Raw genomic sequence first — 24,916 nt, forward strand, 5'->3', positions numbered from 1 at the left:
TTAGTGTTTTAGTTTGGTCAAGGTACAAATTCCCAGGGGATACTATGGTCAATCTTTTTTTCAACATGGAGGTCTTGGGAACATATACATGGAGGGTAGTATACAACACAGTGTGCGGGCCGGAAGCGACCTGAGCCCTTTTCCGTGCTGCACGCGGGCTGTGGCCAGCAGCCCGGGCACGCCGGGTCGGAGAGGGAAGGCCGTCGAGCTGGAATTAGGCACAAACGCGTATCGGTAGGTTTAAAGATTGTTTACTTACACCGAGATGGCAGTGGTGTAGGCTGGAAAACTTGATTGAGTTGCAGTTACAGACAGACAACACAGACGGTCTCGTGGAGGTTGCTAGGCTCCACGGTGCAGAGCTCCGGATGCTCTGGGTGAACGCGCCACCAAAATAGAAATCGTAGATACGTCTTATAAAAGTCGCGCTCGAAGACGGGAAGAGGTGGTCGGTGGATCAGGCCGCCAAGCTCCTCTGGATCTCACACAGGGTTTCTATTACCCTGCCGTGTACCCAGAGTCCCCGCGAGATGGATGTGGAGTCCTCTTCGGCTTGGGCGGAAACTGCTCAAGCCTCTTATACGGCTAACAGGCCAATCGTTAGCCGCCACGTGTGAATAATTTAGCACTAGCCAATCACGGGGAACGAATTTGCATACCGGTGGTGGGAACTCTTTTGCACCGTGCGTTCCTCTTGCAACATGAGCAATGCACTCTGCAAAAGAAGTTGCAGAAAAGGCGGGAAACTCGTCCCTGCACCGGGGTTTCCTCTGCAACAGGAAACACTCCCGTGCAATGCTCTGCAACTTGGCGGGGATAATTCTGGTGCCGAAGCGCACACACAATCATGCCTTTTGGGTCATGACACACAGATAAATGAGGGGTGCCCCAAGGAGGCAAGATATCCTTACACAGCCTTACAGATGGGCAACCCAAAAGCTAAAGTCAAGTGTCCCAGCCTAGATGTGTGAAGCTTTCTGTATGAATGGCTAAAACAGATGAGTGGACATTGGAGTACTGCATCCAGTTCTGGGTGCCACACTTCAGGAGGGATGTGGATAGCATTGAAAGGGTCCAAAGGAGGGCCACTCGCATGATCAGGGGTCAGCAGGGCAGGCCCTATGAGGAGAGGCTACAGGACCTGAACCTGTTCAGCCTCCACAAGAGAAGGCCGAGAGGGGATCTGGTGGCCGTCTATAAACTTACCAGGGGGACCAGCAGAAAACAGGAGAGTCCCTGTTCCCTTGAGCACTACCAGGAGTAACTAGGAATAACGGCCATTAGTTGAAGGAGAGGAGATTCAAGCTAGATATCAGGAGGCACTACTTCACAGTCAGAGTGGTTAGGATCTGTAACCAACTTCCAAGGGAAGTGGTGCTTGCTCCTACCCTGGGGGTCTTCAAAAGGAGGCTACATAGACACCTAGCCGGGGTCATTTGGCCCCAGTACTCTTTCCTGCCATGGCAGGGGGGCAGACTTGATGATCTGCTTAGGTCCCTTCTGACCCTACCTACTATGAAACTATGACTTGCCTTGGGTCAATGTTAGAACCACTGGAGCTCTTGATTCTCAGTTTTGTGCCTAAATCACTGCACTAAAATTCCTCCATCTTTCTAGCATATTAGTTGGATCAGGGCTGTCCAACAGCTACACAACCAAGGGCCGAACACCCCATGGGCCAAATCCACAAGGGCCACATACTTGCAAGCTGCACCCAAGCAAGCCATAAATAGCACCCTTCTCCCGCAGGGTTCATGCCACGTGGATGCTCCCTCCTCTCCCCACTCCACTCCCTCCACTTTGTGCCCATGTGGCCCCTGGCTCACCCTTGGCCACCCACACTGCACTGCCCTGCCCCCTGGGGGTGGGGGCAAGCAAAAGAAGCTGGAGGGGAGTGGGGAAACCTGGAGACTCCAGCTGTTTTTGCAGCTGGAATGATGAGGGGAGCAGCAGCCACAACTTAACTCCTCATGGACCACAGGCAGCCCTTAGGCCACCAATTGGACAGCCCTGAGTTAGACTGGCTGTGTACATCTGCCTCAGTGTGAGTTGCATCACTTTGCTACTCACCCATTTTGTAGGCAACTTGCAGCTGCTCTGCAACATGCATCATTCTTTCTGTCACTGCTGGGCTTCAGCCAGTGATGTCATTTCTGATGAGCGCTGCTGGGTTTCACTGGAACAGCTTCAAGCTTTTCATCACTTACTTATTTTAATTTCTTACAAAAGTGGAGCTTGGGATAGAGGAACAAAGTGCAACAGGCAAGACTGACCAGGGCTGTGATAGGTGCCAGCTCAAGTGCATGCATCCCCCTCTTACTGACTTTAACCTGAGCACTGCCACATGCATTTACCTGTTAACAAGAGACTGATGCCACGAGCACAGCACAACACAACCCCCATATAGGGCATGAGAAAGTTCATAATCGCCCCCCCCCCAAAAAAGTCACCTGGGCTAGCTTCATTTGTACATATCTGTGTTTTTTATTTCTTGTTTTGTTTGAAATGACCTGTACCACAAGAATACAACCGATTTATTTAACAGGTTCCTTTTGTTTTAAGGAGCAGATAATAGTTGAGTAGATACGGTTTATTTCACTGTCTGACTAGAACTCCCTGCATCCTTCTCACAGCTTTGCTAGCTCTCTGGTTTCCCCATATAATCCAGCCACAAGAACAGGTGGCCTTGCACCATGTGATTGGTTTGTAGCTTGTGGATACAAGGGGAAGCTCTTTTTTTTTTCTCAACTCTGGTTGAGGAAAAATTCCAACCAGTTACATTCTCCGGTCTTTCTCAGTGCCATTTCCTTTAATCGCTGCTTAGTGCTTACACTTCTGCAGCATGATTTTTAAAATATGTTTGTAATAGTTAAAAACAATTATGCCTTAGTTAGGTTATGACGAGATAGTAACACCCCCTATTTATCCTGACTACTAATATGAGGTTGTGGTTCAATGTTTCTTCTGTCACTTCATAATTTTGCTCCAAACATAAATCTATGTGTCATTGCACCAGTTACCTTAAATGATCCCTGTGAAATGTATTTTGCTTAGAAGCCAGAAACCTAAAGGAATGTGGCCAAATAAGAGAAGCTGGCTCGTCAGAGCCTCTTGGGGAGAGCTGCTTTGCTTTTGTAGTATCTGGCAGGTGCTTGGGTTTCTGTTACCTGTGCACACAAACTTTTGCTGTATGAGTGGGAGCAGTAATACAGCTCCCACAAGCATGACTGGTGGACTCAGGCTTCCAGCTTATTACTTCTGAGTCTTGTTTTACAGTTACTACATATGTTTAGTACCCAGGAGCAAGCCAGGGTCAAGCTTCTCTTACACATGTGAAGTTACAATGGTACAGGACTGGCTTTGCGACTTGGATGCTAGGTAGAGATTCCCTACAGGGATCTAAGGGTATCTGTCCTAGATTCCTATTTAACATCTGAATTCTTGAATCCCAGATCATGTGCGAGTGAGACTGCTGAGCATGCAATGGCTTTAACAGTTGCTGCAGCCCTACAACCTATTTCAAAGTGCATTGAGAGAGCTGGAGCATGACAGGGTCCATAAAGCCAGGTTCTAGTCTCTATTTTTGAGCACCCACCCTCATTGAATCTAAGCTCTAGTATAGTGGCAGTACAATAATCCCAGGGGTATGCTGCCTCTGAATACCACTGTGGCCAAAGAGCCCAGACCTTGTTTCTTAGGTAAAACTGTGGGGGGCTTTTAGGGTGAATTCCATGCCTGTGTTCCCTTCACAAATCCCAGGGGAAGTTCACATCCCCTTTTCCTGTATTAAAATAAAAAAAAAAGGTGGGGGGGGTGCTTGCTAAGACACTGATTTCCCAGTCTGCTGAGATGCTTTCATTGCTTGCCACAACAGCTGTATGAGCTGTGAGTGTACCTCTGGGGAGGTAAGGTCTTCAGCGGTCATGGAGAACCAGGGTCTTGAAGCTTTTCTCTGAGAAGAGTATTTACAGCGAAACACCTTCATGTTCTGACTAGCTCCACTGGTGGTACATTTTTGGGAGGAGGGGCGTGTGATGATGCTTTCTGCCATTACCACTCCAGTATCTCTACAGTCCCCCATCAAGACAAGAATCCCCTCTGTAATCTAGTCATAGTCTGAACAAGCTGCGGTGGGATGGGAGCTAGACTTAGCACCTTCTCTCCCGACCTTCTTTTTTTTTTTTCATTTGGGTTTAGCCTTTTTTTATTCAGAAATAATCCCAGTGCTAGCAGAATAGGAAGAGTCCCTTTTACAAATACAAGTAAAATTGCACCTTTTTCAGGGACCTGAAGTTGAGACCAGCGATGGTTATAGCTTCTTCTCTGGCCATCACAGTCAGGTTCTCAACAGTTAACTTTGTACAGAAAAGAAGCAAGACTAATGACTGAGAATGGCGCGCAATGCTGTTGCCAGAAGGAGGTGGAGGGAACTTGGCATGGAAGAGAACCCAGTGTATTGGCCACAGCTCAGCCTGGTACAATAGTAAAAGTACTTATGCCAAACAGACAGAAACACTTGCCAAGGTAAAGTATGCAGTTGGAGATGGCTACACAGTGACAACACACATGGCCAAGTGCCCTCTCCATCATGGGGAGATGCCTGAGTGCTTCACACAATTAGAAATTTTGCTCCGCAGAAGCCTCTGGGAGGAAACGTGGTGCTTAGCACAGGAGTTTGTTCAAAGCACAAGGCTGTTGTCGGCTCTCTGTCCTGGGGAAGGGAGTGCAGGACCTGTCACATTTTCCAAGTGGCTCCTGGCTCCAGTGCTTAGTTCTATGTGTTTTCTAAAGTGTGCAATCCCAGGGATCTCCCTCCCGTTTCTGAGTGTAGCACTGGGTAAACAGGCTGAAGGAGCAGCACCAGGGCATACTGCAGAACTAGATCAGGGACCAGAGGCAATCTAGCCACTTGTTGGGGTCTAACATACTCTGCTGAGAAAAAGGGAGCACAGTGCTAGTACAGCTAATGTATTTGTGGTGCCCAAGTGAGCATGGGTAATGCTATGATGTGCCACAAGATATACTGTAACTGCATCCTGAGTGAAGAGGCCTGGGCAGTGACACCTTCTCCAGTGGCGAGTGAGCTTAATGCACTGTCTGCTGTCTCCCTCTTTTGGGACCATGGCCCACTCAGCTCATACTCTCTCTCCTGGGTCTGCCAGCAATGGGGGCAGTTAGTGCCAGCTAGATTTTAGGGTAGAACTGAATTGAAATATTCCCTGCCCACGCTAGTGAGCAGCCAACAGATGATGATTTTCTGCTATCACTAACTCAGGCAGGCTTTGAACAAGAGATGTAGACAAGGAAGTCCTTGACTATCCATCTCAAGTGTTCTTAGCCACCCAAATTTCTCCACAGCCACAATAGTTCCTACCTAAATCAGCTGATGGACAAGGGCCAGCCACAGCAAACTAGTGGGGAATAGGGGACCCTTTGACCACAAGCATAATCTCTCCCAATCAACATTTCATTAAAGGAATAAACTGCTGGAGCTGGCCCCACGTCGGGAAGTATGCAGTGACTCAGGAATTCTGAGCAAGGGAGATGGTAGATGGGATGTAGTTACTAAGGTATGAACACCTCCATTTCAGTTGTATTGGGTTTTTTTTTTTATTTGGTACCCAACAGCAGGCTCCCAGGCATGGAGATCACTTTCTCTGGCAAACAATTCTCTTTGTCTCCACTAGCCTGGAGTTGTGTGAAAGCAAATGTCCCATGTTCAAAGAAAGGTGAAGGCATGCCCAGGTGTGGTGTTTTTTTGGTAGGGGGGGGAAGCATGTTTGTATTTGGGCCCAGTTGCCACATGCTCTAGCACAAGCACCTATGTGAGTAGCAGAGAGCTAGTTTCTGAGCTGAGGCAGACTTGAGACACTATGGGGTGAAAAGTGCAGAAGGAGTTTAAATAGCACCACATATGAGACAATGCAGAGATTATCAGGTGATGCCAGCACTGAAGCAGAATGTCAGGCTTGTTCCCACTGTAGACGGAGACTTGTTTTCTCGGGACAGGTCCTGACACTTCACTAGCCTGTGGGGACTGTGTGGGGGTGGGTAGCAGGCAGGCAGAATGACACACTGTACAAGGTTGCAGAATATCTTACATGGTTAGGAGCAACTTTCCCAGTAAGAAGTGGGGCCTCTATGTACAAGTGTTAGGTGGAGCTAGGGGAGTGCAGGAGGCAGACATTTTGAGGTGAAGAGGTCCTATAATGCTCTTCTCTAAAGAAACACGTGCCGCATGGTCCTGGCAGCTGGCAGGTGACAAGTAGCAGGACCCACGGTGCCCCTCGCTCACTTGCTTGTTCACGCGCTCTCTCTCTCTGCCTCCCCGCCCCCCCAACACCAGCAAAGCTTATAGTGGCTCTATTCTTCCTCATTCCCTGCTTCCCTCCTCCTCTGGAGCTGGTGGAGGGAACTGGGGAGCAGGCGGCTCTGGATAGTGCAGAGAGCATCGCTGCTTCCATCTGGCCTCCTCCGCAAGTGCAAGAGCGTGCTCTGGTGTTTCCCACCGAGAAAACAAAAAAGAGACATGGGTGACTGATTAAAAGAGTTTCCCCCTCTGTACATGAGATTCTGCAGCCAAGCCGACAGAGACATTAAATAATTCTTCCATAATAAATGACTGGAGATAAAAGCCGGTGGCGGCTGCTGCTGCTGTTTTGGATTGCTCCGTGTCTGGTTCTAGTTTGTTCCCCGGCCGCTGTGGGCTGGCACTGGGGCTGTCAGACCTTTGCCTCTAGCATTTCTAAGAAGAGTTTATGCATGGGGACCTTGCCCTGCAGTTTGATGCTGTAGAAGTGCTGCACGGCCTTGGCGGCTGTCTGCCGCAGGAGGGGCAAGGTCAGCAGCAGCTTGCCCGCTCGCCGCGGCTCCTCATTGCGCTGACTCAGCTCGTAGTCCTGCAGGGCTTCATGGAGAAGGTCCTGGAGTTTCTGCACTGCCTCCATGTCCTCTATGTGCATGGAATCTGTGGAGGTTGAGGGAGGGGAGAGCAGAGACAGCCAGTCAGCTAATGGGCTGGGAAAGGCCTTCATTTGAATCTAAGATTGTAAATTGACACTGCAGCTTCTGGAAAGCACCTCACTGGTAGGAAAGCTTCAGGCCATGTGTGTGAGGGATGAGCATGTGCCTCCAGTGCTGAACCTTGTGCCAGCCACCACTCAGGGGAACAGCAGGTTCCAAAAGAGCGGCAGATAGGGTACACTCCAGCACAGCCATTTTGACAAGTGCATGCAGATGAGGTTGGCTTGGGGCTGGGCTGGGTACTTGGCTGCTGGTAGGTCTACCCACCCTCTAACCCCAATGGGGAGAGTCAAGAGCAGCAAGGGGCTGCTGCTGGTGCTAGCACTTGGGAGTGATTTTGCATAAACAGCAGCTCTAGCACCTATGAGCTAGCTGCATGCTGTGTGGCTGTGCAGGGTGTGGGTGATGTGCATGCTCAGAGGTCATGCCCAGGATGTCATGTGTGATATATGTGCATGTGCAGAAGCTGCTCAGGAAGTTTTCTGCTCTTGTCTTTTGGGTGATTTTCCACTTCTCCACCAGGTTCTCAGCAGGGGAGGCTCAGAATAGGGCCTTCCTCACTTTATACAGTCCGATCTCGTGGTTTGCCACAAACAATGCTCAGGAGGCATTCATATCATCTCAAGTGTTGCCAGCTGGTAAAACAGCCACTGTTGGCCCAGAGCTGAGAGCAGTGGCTGGGAGGCCTGGGAAGAACTTAAGATACCTAATTCCCCAGGAGACGCCATGCTGACAGACAGAGGTGGCAACACAATGGGAGGGGGGCAGATTGGAAGAGCTGGCCCAGGGCAGACGCACAGCAGTATCTTGCTTGTCCCTTCCCTGGAGTCAGGAGCCTCTCCTCTCTTTACTCCCTTCCCTGCCACTGCTTGGAGGCCTTTACTGTATATCAAACCCATCATTAAAAACTCCTGCCTTGGTGCAGTGAATCCAAAAGAAATGGAGAAGTCTACCTATTTAAAAGAATCCCCATTAATATCTACCCACCACCTTGAATGTGCCTCCCAGCATCACAATTCCCCGTCTTTGGTGGCCTGGACTGATCCAAGACACACACACGATGCAGCATGGCACTGGAAGTACAGGGCCCCTTGTCATGTTTCCACGTGTCAGGAGGGGGCAGGGTAACTCTGCTCTTTAGAGTGGTTTTGCCAGTGCATCAGAGAAGCAGGCTAGCAGTGTCCCTTGTGCTACTTGTCTCTTGTCACCTGACTTCAAAGGAGAGGAGACCTTAGGGCACATAATAACTTCAAACACAGAGAAAAAGAACTGGGAAATAAAGACCCAGCTCAAACCTACTTCCCTCCACCCCCCAAAAAATGCCCAGCCCCCTTTGTGCTGATTGGGGCTCTCAATTGGCAGCTGACTGCAAAAAATAAAATAACGTTGCAGGATTAATTTCCTTGCAATCCATCAGTGAGCTGGTGTCGATGGCATTGATAAACTGTTAATTACAAAATCAATGGCTATGAATTTTTACAGCTGTCAGAGTGTCAGGGTGGAGGGAGGCTGCCTGGCCATGTCCCACAGGGGGCTATGGCATGGAAGTCACAATTCACTCCCACAAACCCTCTCCAGAGCCCCTGGCATCATGGCCAGAGCATAACAGACAGCCAGCCTGTCAAAAAAGTAGCTGCAGGCAGGGCCTGTTGTTTCTCCCCCCTTTTCCATCTGACACAAGGTATTAAGTGGGAGCTGACCCATCACATCCCCCATAAGCAGGGCTCCATGTGTTTCCCAATCACAGACACTTCTGCATAGCTCACCCCTTGCTCTGGCTCTCTGATCAAACCACCTCAGCACTGTGGTCCTGTCTTCAGGGGAGGGGAACATAGAGAATAAATGGCAAAGGGACAAGATTAGGGACAGGAAGAGATGGCCCCTGTTGAATATAGCATGTGGCCCTGAAGGCAAAGGCTTAGGCCAATTCACAGGTCCAGGTGGAGTGGGTAGTGATGGCTTACATTGTAGCACAGGGCTATCCAACTGGCAGCTGCTGCATGCAGCCCAGTGGCATGCCATCCCTGCTGGTGCAGCCCATGAGGCACGTGACCTGTAGCCACTTAGAAGTGGGCAGCCCTGCTGTAGCCTGTTCAGTATAGCACCAAGAGGTAACTGGGGGTTCAGGATATGCCAGCAGTCTGGACATGAAAGAGCTGGGAGATAATGGTCTTCACTCTTCTTGATGTACAAGCAAAATCCCCTGCATTCTTCTAAGTGCTTCCCTGATGTTTCACAACATTCAGAAGGAGTTGGCGAACAGCTAGGGGTCTGGGAATGTATAGTACTTTCCAGCATGGCTCTGTCCATACTCAACTCCTCAGACAAGGTATGAGCTAACCCATTGTTTTTGGTTCTCTTTTGCACTGGTATGCCCATAACCTGTGGGAAATTGGGGCCTTCCTAGATATGTATTAAAGAAGCCAACCTACACTGGGAGCACATGCAGGCTAAATGCCAGACTTGGAGTTGCCTGTACAACGTTAACCCAGCCTCTGAGGGTGCCTGCATCACGAGAGGTTTTAATTACAGGAAAAAGGGGGCACTCACCAATGCAAAAAATACCAGGGCTATAAAGGGTTCTTCAATCAAGTGGACCAAGTTCTGCTCCTAACTGGGCCAGGCCACCCCAAAAAATTCAAAGGGGTTGCACGTGCTAGCTGAGAGCAGGATCTGGCCCAGCATTTTCCAACCCTTTTCTTGCTTTCTGTGATTCACAGAGCAGAACCACACAGCAGCTTGCAAGTCATTCAGTTTAACTGTCAGATGTCTCGGTCATTCTTCACTTTCTTTCCACTCCCATTACAGATTGTCAGCTCCAATATGTCCTGGCCCAGGGGCTGCCTGATAGTGCCTCAGCCAGGACATGGCTCAGTGAGCATGGGGAGCCCCAACTAACATTAAGCGCTCAGTCACTACTGTAAAGAACTCAGGTAGCACTAAGAGACCAAAGTGTCTGTGCCCCTGCTTAGAGTAGTTTCTCTTGAGGTGCTTCTGGTGCTATCCCACAATATTCACCCTTTAGTATGCCAGTTTGTCAGTGTGGGGACTGTGGCTGTAACTTTGTCCCCATCACTGCTCAGGTCTCTGTTCCCTTCACAAGCCAGTGACCTTCCTTGTAGGTTGGAGACTGGTTCTGCAAGAAGAGTTTATTAGATGGCCAAAAAGCCATGGTCCCATAATTAAGAAAGAGGACAACTTTGGCTAAAAGCCCACCCTGGTTCAGAGGCAAAGCAAAGACAGTAATTAGAAATAAAAAAGCAATATATAACAAATGGAGACAGGGAGAAGAGATGGCGATTTATATAAAGCAAAAGTTGTGAAGTGCTGAAAATCAATAATGGAAGTGAAGGACATCAGGGAAAAATCCATAGCAGGCACAGCGAAGGACAATAAGGAGGAGTTTCTTAAATACATTATAAACAAAAGAAAATCTAGAAGTTGTAGAAGGAAAGCCACCTACTTCTCAGGAGCAAATGCCAGGGTTGTCCAGGCAGCTCCGAAGACAGAAAGAAGTCTACACTACTGATTTTGGTAAGAGTAGCAGCCTTACCAGGCCACAACATTGTGCTAAACTTAGCTCTGCAGAGAGACCAAGCTAATTGGCCCAGGCATGATGCTGTACAAACACAGTCCCATATCTCTCCCCCAAACCAAAACAGCATAACTATGTTGACATGGTGGCAGGCAGCAGTATTCTATGTCCCTTCAGTGATGTAGCTGCGTGACCCCCATGGGAATGGGTGAGGGAGGAGAGACTGGCAACTAGCTTGGACCCAATTTTTCAAAGTCACAATAGAAGTCCTATTTCTGGGAGTTTCTGGGGATACTCAACTAGTCCCTGGGGGTACATACCTATTACTATATGGAGATGGTAACATCAGTAACAAGGCACAAGTGCACTAGTTGCTTGTCTATATTTGGAAGTGATGATAGACTTATTTGTACCACATGAGGATGGTGAAGTACTTTCCAGTGCATTATCATCTGAGACTGATGATGGACAACATCTCCTACAGATAACCATATTAATGTCAGTTATCAGCTAACTTGCCCCAAGAGTTCTAAAAGAACTGGCAAAGAGATTTTACCTACTGATGTTAATTTTTAATGAAATTTTAAAATGCCAGGGAACTGTCTTAAGACTGGAAAAGTGTGAATATGCCAGGTTTCAGAAAAAGGGGTAGTTAATTGACAGGCCAGCCTGATAGCAAGCCTGGGCAAAATAATGGAAAAGCTGATTCAGGCTTTTATTAAGAATTAAATGTTGGAAATATAATTAATGTCAATCAGCATGGTTTTTAGGTGCTGTTAGGTGTTGACTTGCCAGACAAAGCTAATTTCATTCTTTGGTGAGATTACAAAACCAGTGGATAAAGATAATTGCATCAGTGCAATAGACTTCAGCTTTTGTAAGATGTTTGATTTAGTCCTACATGCCATTCTGATTTTAAAAAATTAGCACTAGGGGCTATCAATAGAGTTGACATGCATTGATTTAAATTGGCTAACTGACAGCTCTCAAAGCAGCTGTCAATGGAAATGTCACTGACTGGGGGTGTGCTATAGGGGTTCTGCAGAGATCAGTAGTAGACCTGACATAGGTCAACATTTTTCAATGATTGGGAAGTAAATTTAAAAAAAAAATCACTACAAATAAGATATATGGCTAAGATGCAGTGGGAGAGTGGTGACTAATGGTGAGGGCATGGCAGGGCCATGACAGAGTCTGATCTGGATCACTTGGTAAGCCAGACCTCTTAACATGCATTGTAATGCTGAATCAATGCAACAGCTTACAAATGAAGGAGCAAAGGATCCTGCAAAGGAGAGAGGGGCCAAAACAGATGAGCAGTTCAACAGGAATTCAGGTACATTCCTATTAGTAAGGGCTCCTATACCTATTTTTGAGAGAAGGTAATTAACCAGTGGAATAAATTAGCAAGGGCAGGGAGGTGCTGTTCATCTCCTTCTGTCTTCAAGTCTAGATACCTTTTTGGCCTGACAAGCTACTGCACTTAACCTGGAAACCTGAGGTTTCAGGACGCACTTTGCCCAGGGGGCGTGAACCTGCATTTCTCTGACTTTCTAGCACAGTGCTTTAGACACCAGGACACAAATCAAGTATTTTCCAGCTAACTCTCCAATGCTCCTTTCAAAGTTGGCTTTCTGGGCAACCAAAAAAAGGCGATATGTTGGACCAGGAGGCAGAAAAACAAGCCAGAGGGTGTGTAGCTCCTTGAGATGGATACTAACTGGAGAACAGGTCTAGGGTTCTAGCTTGAGCCCTTATTCCTAACAGGGCAGAAGCTTCTTAATTTTTTCTTGTTCATTTTATCTAATAACTATTAAATGCAAGGAGCAGTGGATCGGCTTCAAAAGGAGCTCTTAAGAATGGTCTGGACAGTACCCAGTCTGTGACATGATGGTTGGCACCCTGGGCTGGAAAGTCATAGGTACAATTTCAAACTTCATCTGGCCAACAAGGGGCCTTGAATGAAGATTTCCAGTTTCCTGAACAAGTGCCCTAACCTCTTTGCTATCAAACTGAAAACAGGGGAGGATCTTCACCCTGGCAGGGCTTTTCCCATGCCTTAGGCACACATATTTCCACATCCACACTGTAAGGGGAATAGAACTGCTACATTGTACAGCTACAAAACTGCCACTCAGGTGCCCAAATGGAACAGAAGTCTGTCCCTAGTGGTTCTTTGTGGTCTTAAACTCTATGAAACTAGGCTGAGGCAGGAAGCTCTTCACCTTGCAGTCTTTATCTCCAGTTCTGACTTTTCCTGGTTGGATTGCTTTGTGAGGCAAGACTTTCTTAGCTACATGTGCAGTACCAATATAGCTCCCCAGATCCCTTTTATTTAGGACAAGCTCTCGCAGAAGCATCCCAGGTATTCTTCTAGCTCTAAATAGTGCTGCTATCTTTTAAATTAATATTGGCACTGGTGAAAGGTGCTAGCTTGGGAGATGCTGGTTTGAACAGGGGCAGGGTGGGGTAGGCTCTCTCTTCCTCATCTTTGCCAGTGGCACATATGCCTTGTCTTGAAGACATCTCCAGTTCCCTTTTTGCACTTAAAGAGTTCAGTCTCCGAGACCCATTTAGGCATCTATTGTGGCGATGGCTTTGGTGCTGTGAGCTTGTGCCTACTGGGAAGGAGATCAAGACCCTCTCTTCATTTCACACTGGCCAGGAAACAGCTGCCAAATGATAATGAGTCACTCTCTACTAGAAATGGGACTGAACTTCAGCCCCCCACACCTTTTGTGAGGTTTAAAACCTGGTGGTGTCTCAGTTTGACTTTACCAGTCATCATTCCCCCAAGCCAGATTCACACTAGGCCTTAGAGTAAACTCAGAACGCTGTCAGCATTCCTCAAACCCCAGAGCCAACCTGTCCCATTGACCTGAGATTGGCTGGAACCAACACACTAGTGGGGAAAACTGCTCTAGACTGTTCATCAGTCTCCAAAAGGCAGCTGACTCCCCCTAACCCAGGGCCTGAATGGAGGTGGGAGGCAGAAAAGAGGAGACTGCTCACATGCTATCTCAACTCCACCACTCCCAGACACTCCATCCTCTTTATCCAAGGCTCTGTTCTGAGAGATAATGGGGTATGGAACGCATTTCCAGACCCAAAAGTCAGCCGGGCCCTTACTTCTACAGGGCACTAAATGCTTTGTAGCAAACAGCAAGGGAGAACTGATGCATAACAGATCTGTTTGCACTAGCCAACTCATCGCCTCCAGTCCCACTACCTTGTTCCCAGAGGTGTGTTTGCCCCACAGCCCCAGTACTGCTGGGACTTTATTCCAAGCTTGCTTCACTTGCACATGCCAAACCTGGAAACATGGCAAAGCCCCACTTTTTCAGGGACATGCCCACAGCTGCTCTCAGATGCAGCAGATACAGGGAGATCAAGAATGACTGTAGGGGTAACCCTGGAGTGATTTCACTACCACATTGCTGGGTCTGGTGTGTGAGAGAGCAGAAGCAGGTGGATGAGGGATGAAGCTCTCCCTGGATGTACTGGGGTTATATGTAGTGTAGATGTACCCAGACTCCCCAAAGACATCCCAGAATCATGACTTCCTCAGCACTGGCGAGTGCCAAACACTTCTGAGCCTTGGTGGCCTCTCCAGCCATGACTTTACCTGAGTTGGCAAGGGCCAGGGCCTTGAGAGTGACAAACTCCTCCTTCTCCACCTTGAGTTTCTTGTACCGGCGCACCAGCTGCAGGATGGCCAGGTACAGCTCTAGCAGCCCTGTCAGGCGGGAGTGCTCTTCATCCATGATGTAATCCTCAGCGTAGACCAGCTTGTCCTCGTAGGGCAGTGAGCGGTACACAATGCCCAGGATGAGGATCTCCATCCAGGCACTCTGCAGCAGGCTCATCTGGTCCCCCAGGGAGAGATTAGAGAAACCTGGCAGGGAAATGACAAGCTGGGTTAGACTGCGAAGGGCTGCAAAGGCTCTCTGCCACCTGAGACCCAACCACTCATCCCCCTTCTCCACTGTCACAGCATCCGATACTGATAGCACTTGCCACTTTTCTGTTTCCAGTCTGGGATTTGCTTTCCTCTTGCCTCTGCTCCCTGGCAGCCCAATGCTCATGCACCACCAGTAGCATACATGCCATTCCTTGCTCCTCTTCCTCCCACAGCACTGCCTGCTGGTGCATTTCCCCCTGCTCTTCCAGCAGTGTTATCTATACTGCAGACAATTTGCTCCCCACCTCAGCCAGGAGCATGACTACCCTTGCCCAGCCTGGTAAAACGATGGAGAGGAGAGAGTGGGAGCAGGGCATCATGGGGCTTCTACTGGAGCAGAAGGAGGAGTTGTGGTCTGCAGTCCAAGCTCACTGTGGTCTAAATGCTACCTCAGGAATCCTGGTTTGGGGGCAAATATGTCTTCCAGCCAGAGGAACTGACTTAAATGTAGTTGAAAACACGATTTACAGCTATCCATTCTCACCTGCCAGGCTCAATATCCCCGCCCTTCAAACACCCTCCCTCCCCCCCCCCCCCCCCCCCCATCAGGCCATGATCTGCATGCTGCTGCAGCCCCTAAAATACAAACAGGCATGGCAGTAAGGCCAAAGCAAGTGAAGCCTTAGGTCTCTGCACAGAACTACTGTATGAGGAGAGAGCTTCTAGAAACAGAGACAGACACTCCTTTAGTACAGAAGCAGCAGTGGAAGCTGGGAAGCCCAAAGCACCATTGCACTAAAAGAAGGGAACCCCAAGTAATAAGAGAATTAGCCTGAAGGGCACTTTGTGCTCCACTGCCTAAAATACAAGGGGGGGGGGGGGAGGGGGAAGGAGAGGGAAAGGGAGGGGAGGAGAAAAGGGTGTTGGAGAGCCTCATTGAACACTAATTTCAGGCAGTTTCTGGAGCTCTTAACCCCTGAGCTGGCTGTACATTAACATTTGTTAAGTGGCTTAAAGCAGGGGCTTTCAACCTTTTTAAATAAGTGTACCCCTTCTGAGTCAAAATTACAACTCCTGTACCCCTTATTTTTTTTCTTGTTTTTAAAGGGTTGGTGGGGGGACGGGGACAGACAGATTGAGGCCCCTGCGGTAAGGGAGGGAGTGGGGCTGGAGCAGGAACTGCACAGCCGGGGTGGGTCGGTTGCAGGATAGAGCTGCAAGCAGCTCATCTGGACGGTGCGACAGGGAGAGTGAGGAGCAGCTCCCATTGCTGCATGCACCCCGGGAGGGCATGGGGTGGGGAGACATGCCCCCGGATCTGCATGCGGGGTGGGCTGGGACCAGAGCAGTGCCGGGCTCTTCCTGGCAGGGGACTGGCCCGGGCTGCACTTGGGGCAGGCAGTGGTGGCGCTGGAAGCAAGGCTACAGGGGGGGCTGCTGCCACCCCAGAATTTGCTGTAGCACCCACACAACCTCCTTCCCAGCGTTGCTGCTGCCCAGCCCGAGTGCAGCATGGCCCAACCACCACTGCTGGGAAGAGCCTAGCACAGCTCTGGCCCTGGCCCACAGCGGCAGCCTGCACAAATACAGGGGCACACGCCCTACCCCCCATGCCCTCCTGGGGGTGCGCGTAGCAGTGGTTCTGAGGGAGGCTAAACGGGAGGGGGGAGGGCTCGCACATAGCAGCCACTATAGGGATGCATGTGTGTGCTTCTGTGGGGTCACCCTATTTGATTCGAATTTGGCCTGAATCAGAGACAGTGATTTGATTAGTTGATTCAGATCACTGTCCCTGATTCAATTTGGCTGAATCCAAATCTGAAGGTTCGATGCTGATTCGGAGAATCAGTGATTCGGCCATAGACAGCTTTAAATGTTTTTTCTACATACTGTGAGGTGCCAGTGTGACTTGTGAACACTGTGATGCTGGGGTGGATAAGCGTCTCATAGGAGCGGGGGGGCCTCCATGTGCTCGGTGGCAAACCCGGAACTGAACCAGAAGTACTTCTGGTTCACTTCCAGGTCCACTGGGGAGAGCGTGGGAGGCCTCACGGTGATCAGCCACAGGAGGACCCCAGGTGCCCCCCCTAGACCCAGGAGGCACCAGTCACTGAGCTGGAGGGGTGCGGGGAGGCCTGTATGCTCCCCAACGGATCTGGAAATGGACCGGAAGTGCTTATGGTCCACTTCTGAGTCTGCTGCTGAGCGTGCTAGGGACCCACCATGCTTCTGTGGGACGCTCTGTGCACCCCAGCATCGCAGCATTCACGAGCCATCTGCTACCTAGAGGTATGTAGAAAAAAAATTTAAAGCTGTCTCTATGTCTGAATCACCAAATCTTTCCGAATTGATTCCGAGGGTTCTGATTTGATTCAGAGAGATTAAAGGGTCCTCTGATTCAATTCAGAGATTCAGCCACCGAATCAGGCTGATGGGCCTTGTGCCTTGCACCTAGCCAATTGCACGCTGCCCGTCAGCAGCCTGCAGAGCTGCATGTGCAACCAGCCATGGGAACGCAGTGCAGATATGACAGTGGCAGTGGTGCAGGGTGGTGGGTGTTGATAGCAGCGGTGGTTTATACGTGTGAGCCCCCCCAGTCTGGCCAGGCAGGCGGTGCCTGTGAGGCTCGCAGAGGGGTGCCACTGTTCTCGCCCTCCCTGGCCTGGTCCTGAGAGCAGGCACAGAAGCACACTCCCTCCCCCTCCCACCTGCCACGCAGACGCTCACTGCTTTCCGGAAAGGGGGTGGAGGAGAGCAAGCTGAGGTGAGGTAGAGGCACTGCGGTGTGCTGTGTGGGGCCAGCACACTCAGTGTGCTCCTCCCCCCTGGGTAAGAGGCAAACTGTGGAAAAGCACTGGGGAAGACGCCGCCACAGCACCCCAGGGCACACTCCATCCCCACCCGCCTGCCCACACATATCCCCTACAGCCTTTCTAAGTACCCTTGAGGATACGCATACCCCCAGTTGACAAGCCCTGGCTTAGAGCACTCATTATTAGGCTTAAAGTTACACCACTCCAGGGCAGGATTATCTCTAGTCCACCTAACTTTGCTCCTGTTCCATTAAGGTGTGGCCACTCCCCACAGCTCACCCCAAGTTGAAATCCTCCAGCATCCCAGGATGCAGTGGGCCCTCCTGAGACTGAGTGGGACTCCAGGGCACAGCAGAGCCAGGCAAGGTGCCTCTAACCTGCTGCTTCTACCAGGCAGAGCCAGCCTCAAAGCCCTGGAGCTTGCTCACATTGCTCAGGCCCAGCAGTCCAGGAATGTGCCTGGGGGGAGGGTGTTCAGGGATGGGACTTCCCATCCCTGCTGGGCTTGGGAGGCAGCTGAAGGTTCAGGCGCCTGCCAACCGTGGGCACTGCTGGGTGAGCCAGGCAAGGGGACTGCCATGCTGCAGCCGCTGAGCTCAACCCTGGGGGCCTGGGCCTTTTTTCCCCGGTGCTGCTGCTGGACTCCAAGCTCCCCTTGGATGATCCTCTTCAGAGCTCAGATGGTGCCTGGCTGGCTGCCAGCACAGGCGGGGAGTGGGGGCGGTGGGGAGAGGGGTGCCTCTAGAGAAAAAAAGGATCAGGCCCATTGGAGCTCAAGCAGTGAGCCAGTCCTGCCCCTGTTCACCAAGCCTCTGGTGGCAAATCACCACTGTGCAGGTGAAGGAAAGTCAGAGGTGGTTTTTCACCTTAAAGTGTGACTGGTGCACAAACCTGAACAACACTAAGCCAATTAACTTTTGTTCAGCTTACAGAGTAAGGTATAACGAGGCCCGGAGAGAGTACTGCCCTCAGCTGCTCAAGAAGCATAATGCAACAAGGGAAAGCTGCTGCCTGGCCCTGGGAGGGAAGGGGAGGGGAGGGGAAAAACAAAAAAAAGTGTGTCCACTGCTGGCTCTCAAATGAATGGTGATGATGGACTGTTGCAGTGGCTCAAATAAGTAGTGAGGCATCAGTAGCTTGGGTGAATCCTGCCTAAGCCTGACAGTTGCCCATACAACCAGTCTCCCAGGACACTTTGGAGTACCCTGGGTATGTGTAAGCAGGATGGGGGACACCCAAACCCTTGGTGCCGGGTTCTCTCTCCTCTTTCACTCATGCCCAGACTTTCTCTCGCCAACCCACCCAGTTTTTTCTCCACCACTTTTTCAGCCTCCTTCCTTTCCTCGCCCCTGGCTCTCTCTCCTTGGGCAGCCCCCTCTGAACTCATCAGCCTGTCTGTGAGTCACCAGCCCTGCCAGCTGTGATCTGTGCTTAGCAGGATGCCCTTTATTCCCACAGCCCTCCCTGCACACACACTTGGGCCTCTGTTTGGGTCTAAGTAACCAGCCACCTGAATGATCATTTGATTTCTCTTGTTATCAAGTCAGCAATTAACAAAAGACCCAGTGATTGCTGTATTGACTGGCCGTGGGTTCCATTTTTCTATCTGCACTATCTCAGCCCAGGGAAGTGAGGGCAGAGGGATGGGTTAGTGGGATTTATTTATCACTACGCCATGTTTTGTGTTTGTGTTACCAGGGGAAGCAAGGGGTGATAATGGCATGGCAGCCCTTGGACATCCAATTTCCCTTATCAGGCCGCTGAATAGAGAAGAGACACCCCCCCCCCCCCCCCCCCCCCCCGCCACATTAATTAACAGATACCAATCAGCTGTCACGTGTTGTGTGTGTGTGAGGTCTGAGGTGGGTGGGGGGAGGAATCGATAAGCCATTGGGGAGGAGTGCCGGAGGGAATGAGGGAGCAGCTGAAGAGGAGCCCAAGTCACCAGGGAGCAGAACTGCAAATCCTATACTAGCCAAATAGAGCGAAGGGAGGCAGACAGCCCTCAGCCAGGGGGGTTCAATCTGTCCCACAGCATCTGTTCCAGCACCACTGGCTGAGGGATGCCTCGCACAATCTCCCAGTGTTGAAGATTTCTCTCCAGATAGCAAAATGAGCCCGTCCTGTGCCCCCAATGGTTCTGAGGGGCAGCTGTGGCTGGCCACAAAGGTGGCTGTCCTGTAACGATCTGTGTTCACAGCTGGACTTGTAACAAATCTGCTCCCTACTGCAAGCTAACAATGTGGATGCCTTTCTATGTTTAACTCTGTGATTCTTTCTGTGGTACTTGCTTCTTCCTTTGTCTCGACCCTGCTCTCTCCCTACCTTTGGCAGCTAGTAAACAGCTCCCTTTATCCCTGCTCCTGAATGCAGCACTCCTGAATGAGTGAATGGGAAGGTGCTGGGATGAGCTGTGGGCATCAGGCTCCAGGCCCCTGGATTCCTGATGCCTTGGCAGCATGTGTGGCTGGTTTTATCCCCTCGGGGAGAGAGGGGCTCTGTGTTGGGCAGAGCTGCTATATAGTTTTGGTTTCCAAAGTTTCTAGTTTATTTTTTCTCCCCCACCCCCATCACCATCGCTTATTTTGTGAATCAAACCACTCATGCATCAGCCTGTCACCTAATGCTAGCAAGGACGTAGCATGCAGGGATTGAGTGCTAACCTAGGACACAATTGTTTCAGTTTCTGGATCAGTCACTTAATTTGTCTGTGCCTTAGTTCCCCATCTGTGAAAGGGGTACAGTTGTACCCTGGCACACAGGAACACTTGCTAAAGATCATGAGTGAACTGGAAATGGATTGGCATAACTTGGACATAGTTCTCTCCCCCGATTCCCTTGGCCTCACTCATCAGTCTCCTGACCTGCCCAATTCCATGAACACATCTCTGACTTCATAATTCACCACTAGTGTTCCTAACTTTCCATCCTGCAATCTTCCCTCCCTGTTTAAAATCCTCTAGTTTGACCTCCCTGTCCTCAGCTCCTCATTTGCTTGTCCAGGCAGAGAGCAGATCCTTTCCCCACAATGCCAGCTGCATCTAAAACAGCTCCCTGAGACCTCTGCACCCTAAATTCACTTTTCATCATGCACTTTTAATCTACTTTTTCTGATGTTTCTACCGGGTTCCGATTTCTCAAAAAGGCAATTAATTTCTTCTGCTTGTGTTCAATCTTTATCCTCAAAGGGAGGGTTCTGAACCCCATAGCCCATCCTAAAGAGAGATGCTGGACCCAGGCATCCTCTGCCACGGGGGGCTGCACCAGGTAAGAGTAGAATCTGATTTGCTTCCTATACTGCCATTGTATTATAACGTGGGGACCCTCCTGTATATCTGCACGAAGGGCAGGCCGCTACAGAATAGCTTGGAAAACCACTAGCCTGCTGGTACAAATGAAGTGTATGTGTACAATAGATGGACCTAGGAACATGGGTTTCTTGGATCTACCCTTTGAAGGTCAGTTACTGCCAGAGATTTCCAAGTCAAGAGGCCAGATGCTGATCTTGTTTAAAGTGACAGCCTTTAATAGAATTTCATGGGACTTGCATGGAATGACTGGGTTTGCACTGCCTTTTCCCCCTTTAAAACCTGGCCCAGGGAATTCAGGCAGAGATCTTTGGTGAGGGCCAGAAACAGTAAAAATGCTGGAAAACTCCTGTTTACTCAAGTTGATTGGTAACAATTCAAGGCTGCCATTCAACTGTGATCACTAGGGAATCTATCCCCAGCTTACCCATCTCTTCTGTTCTTGTTCACTTTCTAGAGTACTGAATAAATTTGGGAACATTAACAGCCATAGGAAGTCATCTATATTCACAGAACATTCACAAGTTGCCTCTTGTACCAATGAAGAAACAAGAGTGAGGTAGCAGGTAGAACATGAACTGCTCGCTCTTAGATAAAGCTCAGTGACTAAAAAAATACAAGTGTGTGGCTAGATAGATCACTGGATGGCCAAGCTGTGTTTGGCAAACATGGTAGTAGTCTCTGAGACCTGTTTCAGCCCCTACAGTAATCTAGGACAGCTCTGACTTCCACCCAGCAGCTTTCATCTGGGGAGGTAGAAGTAGGTCCCTCCTGTTGACTGTGTGCTGCCAGGGGATCCCCCCTGTCAGAGGACTTCTTGTGTAGGCAGCTTTGGCATAAAGGAGTGAGAGTGGAGAAAGCAGCATCTGGATGAGAGCCCCCAGTGTTATTTATTTGTATCACTTTACACCAAAGACAAGTGGTTTGTGGCTCTGCTGTGCCAGGCACTGCTTAGTAGGGCTGTGCGAAGCTTTGGTCATTGATTCAATTCGGCAGAGATTTGGCCCGATTTGATGGCCAAATCTCTGAATTCGAATCAAATCAGGAGATCCTTTAATCTCTCCGAATCGAACTGGAACCCTCAGAATCAATTCAGAGAGATTCAGAAAGATTCAGACATAGACACAGCTTTAAATGTTTTTTCTACATACCTCAAGGTACCAGGCTGCTCATGAGTGCTGCTATGCTGGGGCAGATGGAGTGTCCCACAGGAGCGTTTGTGGGGGGGTCCCCAGCGTGCTCAGCAGCAGACCTGGAAGTGGACCAGAAGCACCTTTGGCCCACTTCCGGGTCTGCTGGGGAGCGTGTGGGGGCCACCCCCGCCGCACCTCTCCCCTGGCTCGGCGACTGGTGCCTCCTGGGGCTGATCACCAAGCTGGGAGGGCGTGGGGGGGCCCCCAGCGTGTTCCCTGGTGGACCCACAAGTAGACGGGAAGTACTTCTGGTCCCCTGCTGGGTTTGCTGCTGAGCACGTGTTGGGGGGGGGCCCTGCACTCCTGTGGGACACTCCATCCACCCCAGCATCGCAGTGCTCATGAGCCGTGCCCAGTACCTCAAGGTATGTAGAAAAAACATTTAAAGCTGTGTCGATGTCCGAATCGCTGATTCTCTGAATCAGCATTGAATCTTCAGATTTGGATTCAGCCGAATTGAATCGGGGACCGTGATCTGAATCAACAAATCAAATCACTGTCCCCAATTTGGGCCGAATCTGAATCCAAATTAAATAGGGCCTGTTTCACACACCCCTACTGCTTAGACCAACAAAGATACAGCCCCAAAAGGAATGCAACCCAAGGAGTCTGATACAAATGGTGTGTGGAAGGGCACAGCCACGCTAGCGTTATAGCACCTAGGATTTTCCTGCTGTGAAACATGACTGCACCAGAGCTGCTGCTTCATAGCATCCAGGACTCTCTAGCAATTGAACATTACTGCACCATCGGAGCTGTTTTCCAGCACAGCACCCAGAACCCTTCAGAAATGAAAGATGGGTAAATCTTCTCCACTGTGCTCCAGCACCCAGGAATCATTACATGGACCTGATCCTGAAAGACTCTGGGAAATTGACTCAGCCCCACACCTCTCCTACCTCCCAAGTTCAGAGCCTCATACTGAAGCATCCAGTGCCTGCAATGCTGAGTCCAAGCTGCATTCCCTCACTACTTCCCAGCACTTTACTGGGTCACCTCTAGCACGGGGACACACACACCTTCCCCTCCTGTACTCCAGCTGGTGGCTGCCAGATTCCATATGAAAAGTTGCTTTATTTGCTCGATCTGATCTGACATTCAGGTCTGTTTACTTTTATTTCAGTGATTTGGTAGCTCTGAGCTCCCAGAATTTTAAACACCCCCCCCCCCCCAAAATTTGGCAAGTGAAGTTCATAATCTGCTAATTTATTATCATTTCTGTCATCCCAGAGCACCATTAGCACAGGTAATAAAGGGAGATGTAATTATAGGATCTGAGGCCACTCCAGACACAGCTGCTGTCACTCCACTTGCCATATTTCATTCTGTGCTGGTGCTAGCATCTTCCCATCAAGAACAGCACCACAGCCATCCTGGGAGAACCTCCATCATCGTCACCTCTCAAGAGAAATCCCTTCCTGCACAGGCACGTGGAAAAGGTAGAAGAAATACAAAGGTGACTAACAACGAGGGCAGGTGGGAGAAGGGAAGGAAGAAGGGGGTCTCATCCAGAGGAAAGGCTACCATCTGGCTGGGGAAGATACTGAGCTAATAATCTTACATTTTCCTGTTCCTGTTTGCAGGAAAGTGGCTTTAAGCTTAACCAGTTTCATTTTGCTAACACTGTGGAGGAGTTTGCATTGGGTACTGGGTCCTTAGGGTGTTGGTCTTAGCCTTACCCTCTGCTGGGAAAAAAAAAAATCCAGATACAGTACAAACCTGCTTTTATCCCTTTCCCTCTGTTCTCAGTGTCTAAGACCCAAAGCATGTGGGAGCCCCATCTGATATCCATGATGTGAGGAAGTGTTGGGGTCTGGGATTCTACACAAAGTCAAGGGACCAAACTGCTTGGCCACTCTGTGATAGTTATTCCCTCCTCCTTGCTTTGACTCAGTCCACTTGCTTCATTCATTTCACATTGCTAAAAGGAGGTTTTAAAAAAAGAAACCAAAAAGCCAAGCCCAAGCCTTGCTGGCATTTTATTTTTGTATTCTAATCTCTTATACAATAACCCCAAGCACTTGCCTTTAAAAATGACATGATTATGGATATTGCTGTAGATCAGGAGTGAGCTGCTCTGACTACAGTGTCTGGTTTGCTACATTATGAGGTGTCTGAAAGGTAAGGGAGTTACAGGAAGGAGGGCTGCAGGATGACTGTGTCCTTTCAAAAGGAAAAGAGCCCTCTTTAGAAAGCAGGAGTCACCTTGCTGTACTGCTGCATTTCTAAGAGAGTAGCAGCAGCAGTGCAGAGATGGAATGTGCATCATTCCCAACAAGGGTTATTCAGAGTGAAGCAGCCAGTAGTCACTGTAGCTGCAGTAGGTGGTTATGGATCTATGGTTGGGCATCCCCAGTGTACTGCAGTAACCATAGCTAGTAAGGATGGACTGCAGCATCTAGACATAACAGTCACAGCCACATAACCCCGTGACTGCCTTCATTTGCATTGGGTTAATACCTTTCCTGTTAACATTCCCCAGATGCTGGGTTAGTGGAGCAATCCAGGCTGAGGTCTCTTAATCAGCAACATAACCCAGTTTGTGCTGAATCAGCCCAATGTGGATTCCACAGCTAGTGAGTGGGGTAATCCCTGATACTGCAGATCTTTTAAGAAGGGCACCACCTGGATTAACCTCTCCTCAGAAAACACTGTCCTCAGAAAGACCTACTTGTCTGAGCTCTACAGTTAAGGTGCATGAGAGTCATCAATTCAAGCAGCCCAGGGAGTTTTCTTACAGGGAGCCACCAACCTCCTAATCCAGCAATAGGAATTTTTTACTGGAAAATAGCCCCTTGAAGCAGAGAGAGGCAGCAGCCATACAGAGAACGAGGAAAACACTAGAGAAAGAAGGTGCTACCTGAGCTAAATGTGTGCCAGATTAGGACAACTAAACCCTGTAACATACTCCCAAATGGTCTAATAAGATCTAAAATGTCTCATGGAAATGTGCTTTTTGGCAGGAGCAAGAAATCTGTGAACTGAAAGGCTGGGTGGAAGAGAGAGAACCTGTGGTGCAGAAGCCTGAATAGTGTGTAGGCAATGCGTGCAAAGGTTTGACAGTGGATTAGATCCAGTAGCTGAGTACAAAATGTTCCCCTGGTTGGAGGAAGAAAGGCGGGGGGTGGGGATGAGACTGCTGT

At 49.6% G+C, this 24,916-nt stretch overlaps 1 protein-coding gene across 5 annotated transcripts in view; it reads right to left on the bottom strand.

Annotated features, from left to right (window-relative positions):
- Positions 1 to 2,481: 2,481 nt before the first annotated feature.
- Positions 2,482 to 24,916, bottom strand: part of ESRRB (estrogen related receptor beta) — a 162,700-nt gene continuing 140,265 nt past the window's right edge. For 4 of the 5 annotated variants that reach the window (XM_025200567.1, XM_006015318.2, XM_006015319.2 and 1 more), the window contains 2 exons: positions 14,184 to 14,453; positions 6,723 to 6,967 (listed from right to left, as the gene is read on the bottom strand). In XM_025200567.1, the coding sequence (XP_025056352.1) occupies positions 6,723 to 6,967; positions 14,184 to 14,453 (515 nt within the window). Of the gene's footprint in view, positions 6,968 to 14,183; positions 14,454 to 24,916 lie in introns of all 5 variants that reach the window. The other variant, XM_006015317.2, reaches the window with a different exon arrangement.

Source organism: Alligator sinensis, unplaced genomic scaffold, assembly GCF_000455745.1.
Source record: "Alligator sinensis unplaced genomic scaffold, ASM45574v1 scaffold280_1, whole genome shotgun sequence".
NCBI classification, from domain to species: domain Eukaryota; kingdom Metazoa; phylum Chordata; order Crocodylia; family Alligatoridae; genus Alligator; species Alligator sinensis.